Source organism: Podospora pseudocomata, assembly GCF_035222375.1.
Source record: "Podospora pseudocomata strain CBS 415.72m chromosome 1 map unlocalized CBS415.72m_1, whole genome shotgun sequence".
NCBI lineage: Eukaryota > Fungi > Ascomycota > Sordariomycetes > Sordariales > Podosporaceae > Podospora > Podospora pseudocomata.
The window spans coordinates 7051061-7064598 of record NW_026946363.1 but is presented as its reverse complement, the minus strand read 5'-3'; the positions used below and the strand labels follow the sequence as shown (position 1 = coordinate 7064598).

Below are 13538 nucleotides of genomic sequence, written 5' to 3'. Positions count from 1 at the left end.
TTCTAACGCTCACCAGACTGTTGGATGGTGTAAGAGGGTTTGAGCTGCACTCAAAACCACCCCTTTGAAGCAAGGACGTCCGCAACCGAGAGTCGAGTTCCCGATTGCGTTATCAAGCATCCTGCCGGTTGGTTCCTTGGTGGGGTCAACGGTAGTGGAGTACGGAGTATTCTCCAGACACCAACAGTTGGCAATCAAGGAGTCGCAAGTTGGAACCCCCCTGGTTTCTATCAGTCAGCCACTCCATCGCCAATTCCATTCGATGTCGTATTCCTTGCGCGATTCCGTGTCCAACACAAGCCACGATTCCGACATGTCAGACATGGCGGTGACACCAACCACGCGCTGCTTGTTGATGCAATTTATTTTGTCCGCAACTTCCGCTGAGCCATCATCACTTTCCAGTGGCTCGGCTCATCGGGCCCCAGTTCTCCTTCGGATTCATTTGGTATCGCACAAGCTTCTGCTTATTCTCCTCGCGGCCCAGTTCCTCATCGAAGACCACCTCGGTGATCTTGGAAACCGCCTCGTCCACTTTCGTTGGTTCCGTGGGAGCCCCTTCGGTTGTCTCCTGCTTCTCCCCCAAGCGCAAAAGTCTCCAGGCAAGACTTCCCTCCTTGATATTGGCTTCCTTGACAGGTGCCTTTTGACGGACCCATTCTCGAAAGACGTGGAAGATGACTGACCATGGCGCATCGGTCTTGATGCTGCCAGCCTTGCAATGGCTTCGAGTAACGCGATACCCGAGACCTTTGAGAGCGCCCTTCAAATGTGCTTCTGGGGGGCTTTGGCAGTTCATGAGGCCTGCCACCTGCGCAGGGTAGAAGTAGAAAGGATAAGGGTCAATGGCAGCCAGCTCAGCTTCCGTAACCTTCTTCTTGACCACCTTGCCCAATTTGCCGCTGTCCTTTTGAGCTTCGACTTCTTGGGGAGTCGGCAAGAACTCCTCGAGTGCTGTGTACAGCATACCCTTCACTCTAGGGAGTGTTCCATAAATTTCGGGTGAGGCCTCGTTGGCCTCGTCAATGACCTTTTGAATGAACTCAGGGTCATGGATCCGGCCTGCATACATCGGCCCTGCAAGATGGGTAACCGAGCCACAGTGATCGCAAAGGGGTGGCGCTGTGGGCGCTTTCGTAAACCCGTGCTTGTAGAAAATGCCGCTTCCCTTCTTGTTTGGTGCTGGCTTATTCTTCATGAGAAGCTGGGTGGTCCAGGAACCGCATCCTCCACCACAACTATAAACCACCATATTCTTGCCCCCCTGAAACTTGACCATAGCTGGCGACCTAGTCACGCGAACAAACACTCTCATGTAGTAGTCGACTGATAGTGAGAGGAGCGGCTCGATTGCGAGGCCGTACTTGGCTGCGGCGGTCTCGATAGAATGCAGGACAATACGAAGCCCAACCTCATGACTGTACCAACCCTTCACCGGAACACCGCCGTATAACGCGTAGCATTTTTCAGGATAGCCATTGGAGGCCCAAACGCCAGAATCTGTGCAGGTGACGCAAAGCAGCCCACCATCGTCCCTGATAGCTTGAACAGCGGCATCAAGGAACGGAGCAGCGCTTCCATAAGGGTCAAGATCGATAACGTCGTACTTGTTGCTGGCAATAATCGCCTTCCCAGCACGCCCACTGCGCTTGCGAAGCTCGTCGACAACCACCGAGTACATATGAGCAAGGGCATCGTCGTGGGAAACACTGATCTTGTCAGCCAAGCCATTGTGGATGGCATTGCGCTGGATTGACTCGGTGGCCACCTTCAAGAGATCATTCGAGGTTACTTTGGTGAGAAATGGGATTTCGTGGGCATAGCGCAAAGCACGAAGGCCGCTGGCAGACAAAGCGTCCAATATTGTGAATTCCACGCCAGAGCTCTTCTTCTCTTTCGCAGCATCAGCAGCATTGCTTGGCTGAGCCCCCAGTTCCTGATCTTGTTCGGGGATTGCGGGCTCCGGCTCCTTCGCATCCGGCATCTCAGTGTCCGCTGGCGCAACTGCAGACTCGCCGACAGCCTCCTCGGCGCCAGCATCATCACCGAGTTTAGGAGACTTTGCAGGCCGTTCGCTCTGCGTCTGCTCCTTTCGTTTTCTCTTCTTCTCGGCAAACTTGCCACTCCTTGCTTCGCTCGCGACTTTCTTCTGCTTCACCTTTTCCTTTCCATATGCCTTCATCGCCAGAACTGTCAAGTCTCGGTTGAATTGCTGGATTGGGTTGTAAAAGACCTGTTGCACCTCCTGGCCATCCTTGGCATCTTTCTGTTCGGGGACGAGAATATGCGCGAGCCCTTCCTTCACTGTGGTATAGATCACGTTGTCGTGCTTGATTCTCTGACCGTTGGCCGGCGTGGCATCGAGGCCCGGAAGCTCGTCGTCGGACATGGCGCAAAGAACGCTGTGGGTGCGTTTAAACAGGGGGAAGGCCGAGACGTGAGGCAGGTAGTATGATCGTCGTGGTCGGTAGAAATTGCCGACTATGGATCGATAGGAGGCCGAGAACAGGCTCAGGCGCATCGGTGACAAGTTACTGCCATGTAAGTCGCGAGCGGAGCTGTCAATTCATTATTCCTCTGACAAGAGACTTGCCTGGACCCTGAGCCACCAACATTTTTGTAATTCTGCCAGGCGGTGAGCCATCCCACCTTGATTCCAAGCTCCACCCCACTTTCCCCTTTCTAACCAGCCATCAAGGTTCCTGCCTCTGTCGCCATCATCATCATATGGCAAGCAGTCCAAAGAGTTGCTTTACCGAGAAGTTTGATGACCTCAGTTCTAACCTCAGGTCCAATACTGCTGCTAAAAACGGGTTGGGAAATGAGTTGTCAGATCTGGGCTTGTTTCATGCTGCCTCCTCAGATCAGATCATGCAATGACGCGCCTGCAACTTCTCCCGCTAGCTGGTGGTTGCTTCTCAAAAAGCTGGACCGTCTGTTGAGTCTCTGAGACTTAGAAGGAGCCGCCTTTGAACTGTGGTGTTTCGACATATACTTCAAAGCCTTCCCTTTCGGTTTCACTTCCCTTCGTCGGCTCCGAAGCGATAGATGGCCCCTTCTTCGCGCTTTCCTCTTGTCCAGTTTCCGTCGCCAGCTGTGCTTGACAAACATGCCTGGGCAAAATGGACACGCCCGACTGATTTGATTGCCAGAGGTTGGTTTCTTGACTACACTCGACCTCCTACCTCCGCTGTAACCAGCTGTTTTGGGCATTTGGCGACTTGTTGATTCTCTCCAACAGGACTCTGTTAATATTTTGTATTTTCCCCTCCTTTCCATGTCCATTTCCCAAGGCATGGCCTCTCTCTCCAGAGACCCCAGTCGCCTGAGTCTTCACGGCCTGAAAGGCGACCAGCGATCAGAGACAGGCGAGAGCTTTTACAAATCCGACAAACCCTCTGGCATCCCAGTTGCTACGGGCCGTCCTGGAAGTGGCAACCCGGTCACTTCGAGACCTCCACAGGGACAGGGACGCCAAAAGCCAGGCACAAACATTCCGCACCGCTTCTTGACTCCAGCTGAGTGGGCTCGTGTAGCTCATGGACTCGGGGCAATCAGGGAGGGAGAAACGCACCAGGTCGTCCACCCTTCTTCCTGGTATTGGCCGCCGAAGGGTCTTCCAGAAGGCCTCTACCGGGATATCGTCACCCAGCGAACCAAATACTTCTACTCTTATCACATCCTGAGCGTCCTGCGCTGGCTTCTCATGCTTCTTCAGATCATCCTTGGAGCTGTTTTGACAGCCCTTGGCTCGTTCCAGACGACCGACGGCACCCCGGTTACTGTGCTGGCCGCCATCAACACTGTCGATGCTGGAATACTCGCTCTTATGCACAACAGTGGGTTGCCTGATCGCTATCGTTTGGACAAAGTTGAGTTCGTCAAGGTTGAAGATTTTCTCAAGGTTTGTGGCCGCTTTGCCTGTCTTGAGCCCTTGGTTAACCCAGTTTGGTGACAGGAACTCCTTGATACGGGCATTGTCGAACAACACCAGACCGTCGACGATATTCTCAGCGATTGCTTTGCACGATACCAGAAAGCCAAATCCATTGTCCTGGCTAACATGCCCGAGTCCTACACGACCCAAGCAGCACCATGGATTGGAGAAAAAGCGCCGATGATATGTCCTGATCCGTCCGCCCATTTTGTCATGTCGGTTCAACCACAGTCGCAACCGAGCCAGGACAAGCAGTAGTTATCGGGTCCTTTTGGCGTGTATTTGCGATACTGCACACAGAGAGGTGGGGATGTCAGACTGCTACAAATATCCTGAAGCATGTTAGTGATTGTCTTTCATATGTTGGGCATTTGGCAATGTATGGAAATTTGTGCCCTCTCAGATGTATTTGAAGAGGAGAAGGCCTAAGTGGAGGTATCTGTGTGTTGAGGAAATTGAGACTGTTTGTTTTTTGTCTGTGTTGAAGCTATTATGCGAAACTGGTTGGAGGTATAGATATTCTGCAGCGAGCTGCTATAATCGGGAGGGTAATCTTGAAAGTTGTCAACACGATTTTATGTACGTTATGTGCTCCTTTTCATGCTCTTCCCGTGATTCTGCAAAGTTCAGGCTGATTTCCTGGCTCAGGAGGTGCCCACTGTAAGACCATTTCCCCAAAACGGGGGGAACGTTCCGTCATTGATAATGCCAAGCTCGAAGCGGCCACGAGGTCAAACAAAGCAAGTGACTTCATTTTTACAGCCATTCCTTTCAATCTGAGCAGAATTTCCTACTGAGACAGACGTCGTGCCTTTTGCAACTCAACTGCAGTGTAGCCAAAACAAAGTCCCATCGCACTCGCAGCCAATGATTCGGCCTTACGAGATGATACCCATCCAATCGCTGGTTACCGATCGTTGATGCACTTGCCGGCCTCTTTTCGTCAGCGGCGGCAGCACGGTTTCTTCTTTGCCTTGTCTGGTTGACCGCTTACGTCCAAGCTATTCATCCTTTTAAAACATCATTATCATTTGATAGTTGCCCATCCACCAAGATGGCACCACATCATCGCCTCCCCCGCATGGCGGTCTCCTACGGCCGAACCAGAATCCTGCGGTTGACAGTGCTGGCTTGCATAGCCTGCACGACGCTGGTGATGATCATGCAAATTGGGAGGGCGTGGTCCCGTGGACGAGATGGACATCGTCATCACCTGTTGCAGGGGGCTTCACCGGGTTGGAAGACGACTGAGGGGGGGCTTGTTCCTGTCAAGAGCAGGGAGGAGCTTGGGAGGGAGATGCTAGAGTATGTAAGGGGCTTGCCTGGGTTGCAAGGGGAGGTGGCGGTGTTGAGTAAGAGAGTTAGGGTTGTGGAAAGCAAGGAGGGGGCGGTGGGGGAGGGGAAGATTAGGAGGGTAGGCAGGGGTTTTTTGGAGGGGCACGGGTTTGCGAGGGTAGATTTGACGCCGCCGGCTGCTGGGGAGGGAAGAAGCGACAACGGGGAGACGTTGAAGCAAGAGACGAGGCTGCCGGTTCCGGGGGTAGTGGAGGTGCCGGTTGACGTGCCCAGGGACGACATGGGGGATCCGGGGGAGGTGCTGTTTGGGATTGCGTCGGATTATGAGAGGGTGTCGAGGGATGATTTTGGACTTGTGAGGGACTGGGCGGGGTTTTTGACAAATCATAGTGCGGAGAGAGAGAGGAAGGAGAAGAGGAGGTCAAATGGAGCGGGGTTGCTATTGGTGTTGAGCAAGGCAACTGAGTCGGAGGTTGTGGAGGTGAAGGCTAGGTTGTGGCAGGCTGGGATTGATGGGACGGTGTTTGTTGTCGAGCAGAGGGAAGGGAAGGATAGTGATCGGTATAAAGGGGGTGTCTATGCGCAGTTGTTTCAGAGGCTGTTGATGTCGAGGTTTGGAAAGGGGGAGGTTGGAGCTGGGAAGACGAGAAGATGGTTCGCGGTAGTGGATGAGAAGGTGTTCATACCGAATTTGAGGAAGTTGGTTTGGGAAATGGATACAAGATTTGAGGATGGAGGAGAGTGGTTTGTGGGATTGCCGACCGAGAAAGAGGACTGGGCAGATGATGAAAATGGGAAGCAGATCACATATGGAGGAGGGGCAGTTGTGATGAGTCCTTCAGCACTAGATACAGTTGGTCAGTTGATGTGCTTTCAGGCTGGTGGAAAGGGTGGGAATGATGAGGTGAAGGCTGACAGCAATTGGGGGCAGACACTTTACAAATGTTTGGAGCAAGAAAGATACCTCAAGATTCAGGTCCTTGTGGGTGGCGGTGGCTATCTTCCTGGTGAGGGAAGCCAAGGCCAGAAGGTGAGTGGCCGGCCGCTGGTTTTGCGCACGGACAAGGATCCTTTCAAATTTTCAGTGAAAGGTCATCTTGTCAGCAATGTCTGCGGCGAGGAATGTTACCTTCAAAGGTTCTTGTTCGCAGACAGTTGGGCTCTCATTAATGGGCACAGTATCACAGCCTACCCGCGCAGAATCGAGGTTCAGATGTCTTCCCAAAAGATGACACAGCAAAAAGGATTCCAAAACAAAAGTGGTGGAGGCGAAGTGGCTGACAAAATCGCCGTCCATTCAACGTCGTCGGTTGGTGAGGGCCAGAAAATAGCTTGGAGGGGTGGAAAGACCAAGACCTGGCGACTTGTTAGCGCTGAAGTGCGTGATGATGGCAAGGAAGTCTGGCAGGCGTATGTTAATGAGAAAGGAATTGGCAGTAAAGAGGAGGAGAAGTCGGATGTGGACTCTGTCATTGTGTTGGTATGGGAGTTTTGAGTTGCATAGATGTTATGGCGCTCAGTGCTTCATGGGGTTCCAAGAGTGAATGCCCAAGTGTATTGTCAGAGCACATAAGATGCTGAATTAACCAGCGATTAAAATCAACGACGTCCTAGTTTCAAACTGGTGTTTGAACATGCACCGCTCGTTGTGATTCTGTTGCCCTTTCAGGTCAAGAAGACCGGTAGCTAAGGCAGTCTGAATATACCAGATATGCTGTATCGGGCTATTAAAAGGAAATTCTATGTTGAGTTTTTGCCTCTGAATCATTGCGGCTGGCCTGCCCCACGAGCAAGGGAATCGGCGGTGGTTGCAAGCCCTGAAGAGCAAGTTTTTGGTCTCCTGATTTGTGTATCTTACGATATTGTGCCTTATCTAAAATTACACCATCACGACCATCTCATGTGTCTAGAGCCTGCACAGTGTATCTGTTTGCAACCGGCCTGCTCTATCTCGGCCTCTACGTGATGTTTTGATGACGATGTAAATAAACCCCTGAGTGACAACCACCACGCACGGACCACACTCCATCTACAGTCCTCTTTCCTCAAGCCCATTGAGTGAACATACTTGGCTTTCTTCCCTCGCTGCCCGCCTTAAGCAACAATAACACTCTGAAGATATATCCACCCTTACATGGTCCTTTGCCGCCTCATCCACATCGATGCCAGCAATGCTAAGAGGGAGCATGAAGATCACAACATTGTGTTCCCACCCACTTTGCTCTGCCTGCCCTCCTTTACTTGAGCTTTCCGTGCAATTCCAAAATACTGTACACGCGGGTCCTGGACACGCGGGGCCGATCCATCCACCTGCCATATTGGAGCCCACGTAAATTTCCCAAGGAATTAATCTTGGTTTCTCCTCTCTATTACCTCTCTTACCTTCTCTTCACCACTACCAATTATCAGATCAAGCAAGGATACTATATCGTTGAAAAGTATCAACTTGCAATCCCTTTCGCTATTCCTGTCTGGTAAACCACATCGCCTTCCATCTTGCCAATCGTATCGTCTAGGTTTCGGTTTTCTTGTAGCAAGTCGTTCTGAGTCGAGTCGAAAGACCCCATTTTGGGAGATTCTTTTCGACTTTTCGCGAGTCTCCGCGACTTTTTGCGACCTTTTGGCCCTTTTGTGCACTTGGTAAGTCCACTATGTCCGATAAAAGTCAATTAGTATTGGCTTTTGATATCTCTAAGTTACTAACAGATCCTGTATTAGTCGGAGTTGTCCTGCAAGTCGCTTGTCTGAAATCTAGAAATTCTAGTCTTGGGTTTAGTGAGTCGCCTGCCCCAAAGATGGGACGACAGAAACCTGCTACTAACCAGCTCGACTATGGTTGCGTAGTACCTCTAGTGTTCCGGTGGCCTCTCTGTATCGACTTCAGCAATTTGCTGAAAGCCCTTCGAGGTCGTCTGGCTTTGAGATGCAGCACATAACTGCACTCATATTGTCTGTAAGTTGTGCGAACAAACATCCTGTACTTGTTGTGTACCCCTATTAACAGCTATCAGGAGTCACAGCCCCGTTCTAGTCAGCACTTTGCTGGCATATCTTGCCGACCTCTGGCAATCTCCTTTTCGTCTGAAAGGTAAGTCATAAGACTAGTATGGGTGTTTGATGACGTCTATCTCTCAACAGAATATTTTCCTCTGAATATTGACCTCATTTTTCAGGAAAGAGCCAACGGCTACCTCCGGTACTATCTCTCTGGCTCAACAGGGTCATCAACTATTGTTCGGTTCAGCACCTGCACATATCAACCACCTGAAAGTACCCTGCATAGGCACAAACAATGCCGGAAGGCATGCGGCTTCGGACCACTTCCGAGCGGAGGGCTCCAGCCCGATTTGGAGACCCGGACGGGGAAGGCGAGGAGAATTACATCGGTTCTCAGGTGCCACAGACTGACGACCCCAACTCGAACTTTCCTCGCCCAGTCTACCAATTTGACAACCAGTTGGCCCGAGAGTGCGCCTTCCCTACCTTGCCATTCAATCACCCTGGCCCAGGTCCCTCTGGTGCCATCCTCAACGAGAAGCGGAAAAACGGGGGGGTTACGATCTTTCCTCAACACCAACCCGCAGTTTCCGCTGGCACCGGTCATGACGGCAGTGGTGATTATCAGGACGAAGAGGATCATGAGAGCGAGGCCAACAAAGAAGATCAAGCACATCAAACAAGAAATACATCCATCAAACCTATCACCCGGGATCAAACAACCATCTCTGGAAAGCCCAATCTCGCCATTCAGAACCATGGCCACCGGGGCCGCCTTCCCTATTCCGCACCAGCTGAGGACTGGATTGCTGCTGCGAACCAACCTGAGGGTCATGATAATTCGGATCTTGATGCCCTTTTGTCCGGGGCAGATCAAGTGGACCCGGAACTGCCAAGTTTTGGGCTGGATCCCCGAGATAGAGATCATGACGATGTCGGAGACTGGACTCGGACCTCATCAGAGTATCATTTTGACATCAGTCCGTCACCTCCTGATACAGCATCTCCACACGAGGACCCGTTTGTGACACACCGCGAGGTGCCTGGCAATGCGCTTCCCGAGGTTGGAGTCTCGCAGTCACAGTCCCAATCAAGGCGGCCCTATACGGTACACATCGACAGAGATGCCGCCAAGAGAAGGGCTGAGGAGGTTGAGCGCAACCAGACGCGCAATTTTAATGTACGTATTTCATTTCTGAAGATATAGACTGTAGAGACTAACCTTTGAGTGATAGCTGCGTAAACTCGGCCAGAGAGCCCCCGACTGGGTGAGTCTGTCAGACAGCGCGAAATACATCATTACCTATGAAATGACCAAGACTGGCATGTCATTCGTACAGTTCATCCGCACGTTTCGGCTGAGCGCTTCTGAGGCCACCAAGTTGATGAACTTGGTCGGTGAAGAGCAACGCAAGATTGATGATTTCGACAAGGAGATCAAGAAACACTTGCATGCTGCTGATCTGACCTGGATGGACGAGTACAACAAAACCCACGCTCCACTTATCACCGACCATTTTACCGCCAAAGAGATTCGACTGGCAAAGGATTTCATGACTTTCATGGGCTTTGGGGACATTGCTTCCAATCTTGGTGGATATGTAGGCGTTGGCGCTGGTAGGCGGTTCCCTATTTCGCTCAACCACTTCTGGGGAGATGGATTCAGAGACCTACCACCCCATTTCAAAGTCTTCTGTTCGGAGGAGCTTGACAAAATGGCCAGCACCTGGGATGAGGTGCAGAAAGAGCACCCGCCACGCCTGTCAACTCCAGAGATGCTGGTCAGGCTTGATCCTCCGCCTGGTACGATCAACCCAAGGAGACTCCTCATCAACCCAGAGCCCGCCCCATCTGCCCGGCAGCCTCCCGGCCAATATCATCTTGCTGGTGATGCCTCTGTTGCCGACGCTCCGATTCGGAATCCTGCTCTCCCACTTCGTTCAACCACGGCTTCTTTCCCTCCAGGACTGCATGGACGCCAACCGCATTCCGTGGATGCAGGTTATCGTAATGCCGAACAAGCACAGCCTGTTAATTTTGCACAGCATGATTTTCCAGCTTGTCTACCGGACCCAAGCTATGGTGTTCCCCTCAACCCCTTCGCTAGCATGCCTCCCCCAAGCATGCCTGGCAGTCCTAGACATTCCCAACACGGTGGCTGGCAGCGTTATTTGCAAGTGCAGGACGAGCCTCAACTCCCTCAAGGGCCTCAGCATCAGCATATTTACCACGACAGAGGGACGCAGTGGGGCCTACCGGACCGCTACCGTGAGCCAGCGAACGTTCATTTCGCAATGGCAATGGGAGAAGACCAAGAGCTCAGACAACCGCCCATGATCATTCGGACTCGCTATCCCCCGCCACCCGCACCCTCTCAACAATCTCCGGATATCGATATGCACCGGGAGCTCACCTTGAGCCCCGCCTTTGGCCATGCATCCAGTCGAGTAGTACCTGGCAGCAACCACAGAGAGCATCCCGATGTTGCAGGTCTCTTGCCTCATCGTCGTGCCCCTGAACCAATGGATCATCGCCTACAACAGATGCCAAGTCATGGTCTTGGTGACCGAAGCAACCAAGCATTTGATCCGCGTCAGTGTGTGCACGCATTCCGTGCTGCTCCCCAGATTGCTGCTTACCCGTCCGGGATGGGCCATGTTCCTCAGGACCATGTCTCATCCGAGGAGCTGTCAAGTCGGAACATCGCCAGTGGCAGCGGGACTGAAATGCCACTTATGAACACTACTCAGCTGGCTCTGCTGTATCGCACATATGATCAGCCCCGTCCATCAAGGGGGACGCTGCACCACACTGCTGGTTATGTAGGGCGTTCAGCTGGCACGGGTCAACTCTCCCATCTCCAAGGCAACTATTCTATCCCGGTCTTTGGTAGACAAACTGGTCTACAGGAAGCTAGACATGTTGGCAAAATGAGACAGAAGGATGCTCAAGCGTCCAGCGCACAACCGCCGAAAGAAAGCTTCAGCGAGCCCCTTCTCAATTATCCCCGACCCAAGATCCAGCAGCGAGATCCCAGGTTGCGCAAGGAGGTTGATAAGTTGAGAAACAAGTTTCAGAACACCTGGACTTCGTCATCAGAGTCAGAGTCGGAGCCAGAAGAGAATGAAGAGGATATTCTCCGGCCCTTGAAGACCCGCTCTACGCGTGTAGAGCAAATTCCGGATGACGACGACAGTGACAACGACTTTGTTCTCCCCAATGAGGACGAAATCCAGGAAAACAAGCAGGAAAAGAGATCCAGGGCATCTTTGCCGTCGAGAAAGAGGGCTATCTCAGCCGCGTCTGCGCCCGCTGAACCGAGAAAGAGGTCAAACACAGCAATCAAGAAGTCGGCCAATACGGTGGCTCCTGTTGCTCGAGCGACCAACAAGAGAAAGGCAGCGCAGACTCAGGAGAGCCAGGTCGGTCCCAAGAAGCGTCGTGTGAATGACGAAACATCATCCACCCGTGCTAGCTCCAGCACAAGCCGCAGTCTGCGAAGGAAATCTGCGCCCGCTGTCGAGGATCTTTCCGATGGGGGGGAGTATGATGAGGGGAAGAAGAGCAAACCAGTCAGGGGAAGGCGCCAGCCTGGGGGTGTCTGGGGAGACGCCAACACCATGTTCACAAACGGCCTGGGTGGCTTTATGAAGCGTTCTGATGTAGCTGCCCTGCCCAACACCAAGTATCGACCCGGCGGATCGTTCGGCGGTGGAAAATGGCTGGAAGAGGACACTGGGATCATGTGGCTCCCCGTGAATCCGGCAGAACAATGCAGGAAGAATGTGGTTGAAAATCAAGCCACGACGAATTGCGCGTCGGGGGCCGAGGTTGTCGGGACCGGAGAGAAGACAACCAAAAAGAGCACAAAGACGACGACTCAGGCTGTCAAGAAGACTATCCGGCTGGCTTCTCAAGCAGCCACGCCCTCTCCTTCCAAGATAGTGTCGTCACAAGTCACCCACTCGTCAGCTACCATCGGGCACAGCAGTCCAGCCATGGCCCCAAAGGGCGAGAGCTTTGAGGAACTCCTGTCGTCCAGGGGGTTTTACACCCGCGAGAAGTTTGAGACAGATTCTTTGTTTTGGGCTTACATCTCTGCGCTGGGCCCGCCGTTCTCGACGCATCCCGGTGTGCCAACTCCCCAATCCCCTCCCAAGGGAAAGAGCCTGGATAACTACATCCCAACCCAGACACGCGCCGAGCATGAGGTGTATCTAGCCACTCAGAAAGCAACGGGCGGTGAGGTATCCCGGTCTCAAGACGAACAGACACAGGGACAGGGCCAACAGAATGAGGAGATCCAGGAGAAACTCCAAGAGAGTACTAGGGAGAGTCAGGGGACACAGAGAAACCAGGAGACCCAGGAGAAGCCTCGGCACGAATCCCTAGAGAAATCCCAGGAGATGTCTGATGGTGGGAACCAAGAAGCGGGCCATACCATCGAACAGACCCCACAGTCCGCCGGAGAAGTCCACAAGGAGATTCAACAGCAGAACCCCCAAGCTGGGGAATCGAAGGAGAACGACCTCCCAGATGTTCTCAAGAATCAAGGTTTCGATTTGGACAATCCACCAGCACTCGATACAACTGAGAAGCTGGGGAGATATCCAACAAGGTTGAGAAGCTCTGTGTTTGGTCTGATTCCGAGTAACGGGGGTTCATCTTCCGACTCTTTCTCTTCTCCCAAAGGGACTCCTAGCAAGAAGCCGGTCACCAGCAAGTCTGCGAGCGAAGAGCCTACTACAACAGAGGCTCCTGCCGAAAAGACCCCGGAAGAGCTTGACACCGAGGATACTGGCACCGAGGAGCATGTGTCTCAGGATCCAGCCAGCACAGGCGCCATAGGCGGTCTCATGACTATCCGGACTCTTCGTCCCCGGAAAGGCAAGGACCTTCGGAGAAATGATATGAAATGACAGGACTTGAGACGCGACACGCAAAGATACACTTGCTCAAGTACGAGCAAGATAACTGGCAACATGGAAAAGCGTCCTCTCAGCAATCGCCTTGACTTCTTAGCCAGGGCGAACACAACAAAAGGACAAGAGTGTGTGTTGATGTTTGATTTGCTTCCCCAGTATTAGCATCGTGACAACACAAATCAGCGATTGGGGTATTTCTTTGTTGGGTTTATTGTACAACAAACTGCATATTACGACTGGCATGCATTAGGATTCGATATTGGTCCAGGAAACGAAAAGCGCCAGAATTTGGGTTGCTTTGGATCAGGAGTTTGACAAATGTCGCGCTCGACGTTCTTTTCCTGCCTTTCTTTGATAAGGCGATTTGGGTGTTTATACCCGTA

The 13538-nt window shown here is 52.3% G+C and overlaps 5 protein-coding genes across 5 annotated transcripts; 4 read left to right on the top strand and 1 right to left on the bottom strand.

Moving 5' to 3' along the window:
* Positions 1-322: 322 nt before the first annotated feature.
* QC762_0023320 (uncharacterized protein) lies at positions 323-824 on the top strand (the record flags this gene model as incomplete). The annotated part of the gene is made up of 2 exons (XM_062883115.1): positions 323-539; positions 715-824. 2 exons carry the CDS (start codon positions 323-325, stop codon positions 822-824), a joined length of 327 nt encoding a protein of 108 aa, XP_062749833.1.
* On the bottom strand, positions 395-2521 carry TRM1 (RNA methyltransferase tRNA(m5U54)methyltransferase; the record flags this gene model as incomplete). The annotated part of the gene is made up of 1 exon (XM_062883114.1): positions 395-2521. One exon carries the CDS (start codon positions 2519-2521, stop codon positions 395-397), a length of 2127 nt encoding a protein of 708 aa, XP_062749832.1.
* A 756-nt stretch (positions 2522-3277) lies between these two features.
* Positions 3278-4195, top strand: QC762_122810 (uncharacterized protein; the record flags this gene model as incomplete). Its single annotated transcript, XM_062886699.1, has 2 exons — positions 3278-3904; positions 3959-4195. The coding sequence occupies 2 exons, from the start codon at positions 3278-3280 to the stop codon at positions 4193-4195; spliced, it is 864 nt and encodes a 287-aa protein (XP_062749831.1).
* Positions 4196-4991: 796 nt separating this feature from the next.
* Positions 4992-6728, top strand: QC762_122800 (uncharacterized protein; the record flags this gene model as incomplete). Its single annotated transcript, XM_062886698.1, has 1 exon — positions 4992-6728. The coding sequence occupies one exon, from the start codon at positions 4992-4994 to the stop codon at positions 6726-6728; it is 1737 nt and encodes a 578-aa protein (XP_062749830.1).
* Positions 6729-7414: 686 nt separating this feature from the next.
* QC762_122790 (uncharacterized protein) lies at positions 7415-13149 on the top strand (the record flags this gene model as incomplete). The annotated part of the gene is given in 7 exon segments (XM_062886697.1): positions 7415-7611; positions 7622-7873; positions 7952-8008; positions 8078-8186; positions 8245-8321; positions 8407-9410; positions 9466-13149. The coding sequence occupies 2 exon segments, from the start codon at positions 8526-8528 to the stop codon at positions 13147-13149; spliced, it is 4569 nt and encodes a 1522-aa protein (XP_062749829.1). The 5' UTR covers positions 7415-7611; positions 7622-7873; positions 7952-8008; positions 8078-8186; positions 8245-8321; positions 8407-8525.
* Between the last annotated feature and the right edge of the window lie 389 nt (positions 13150-13538).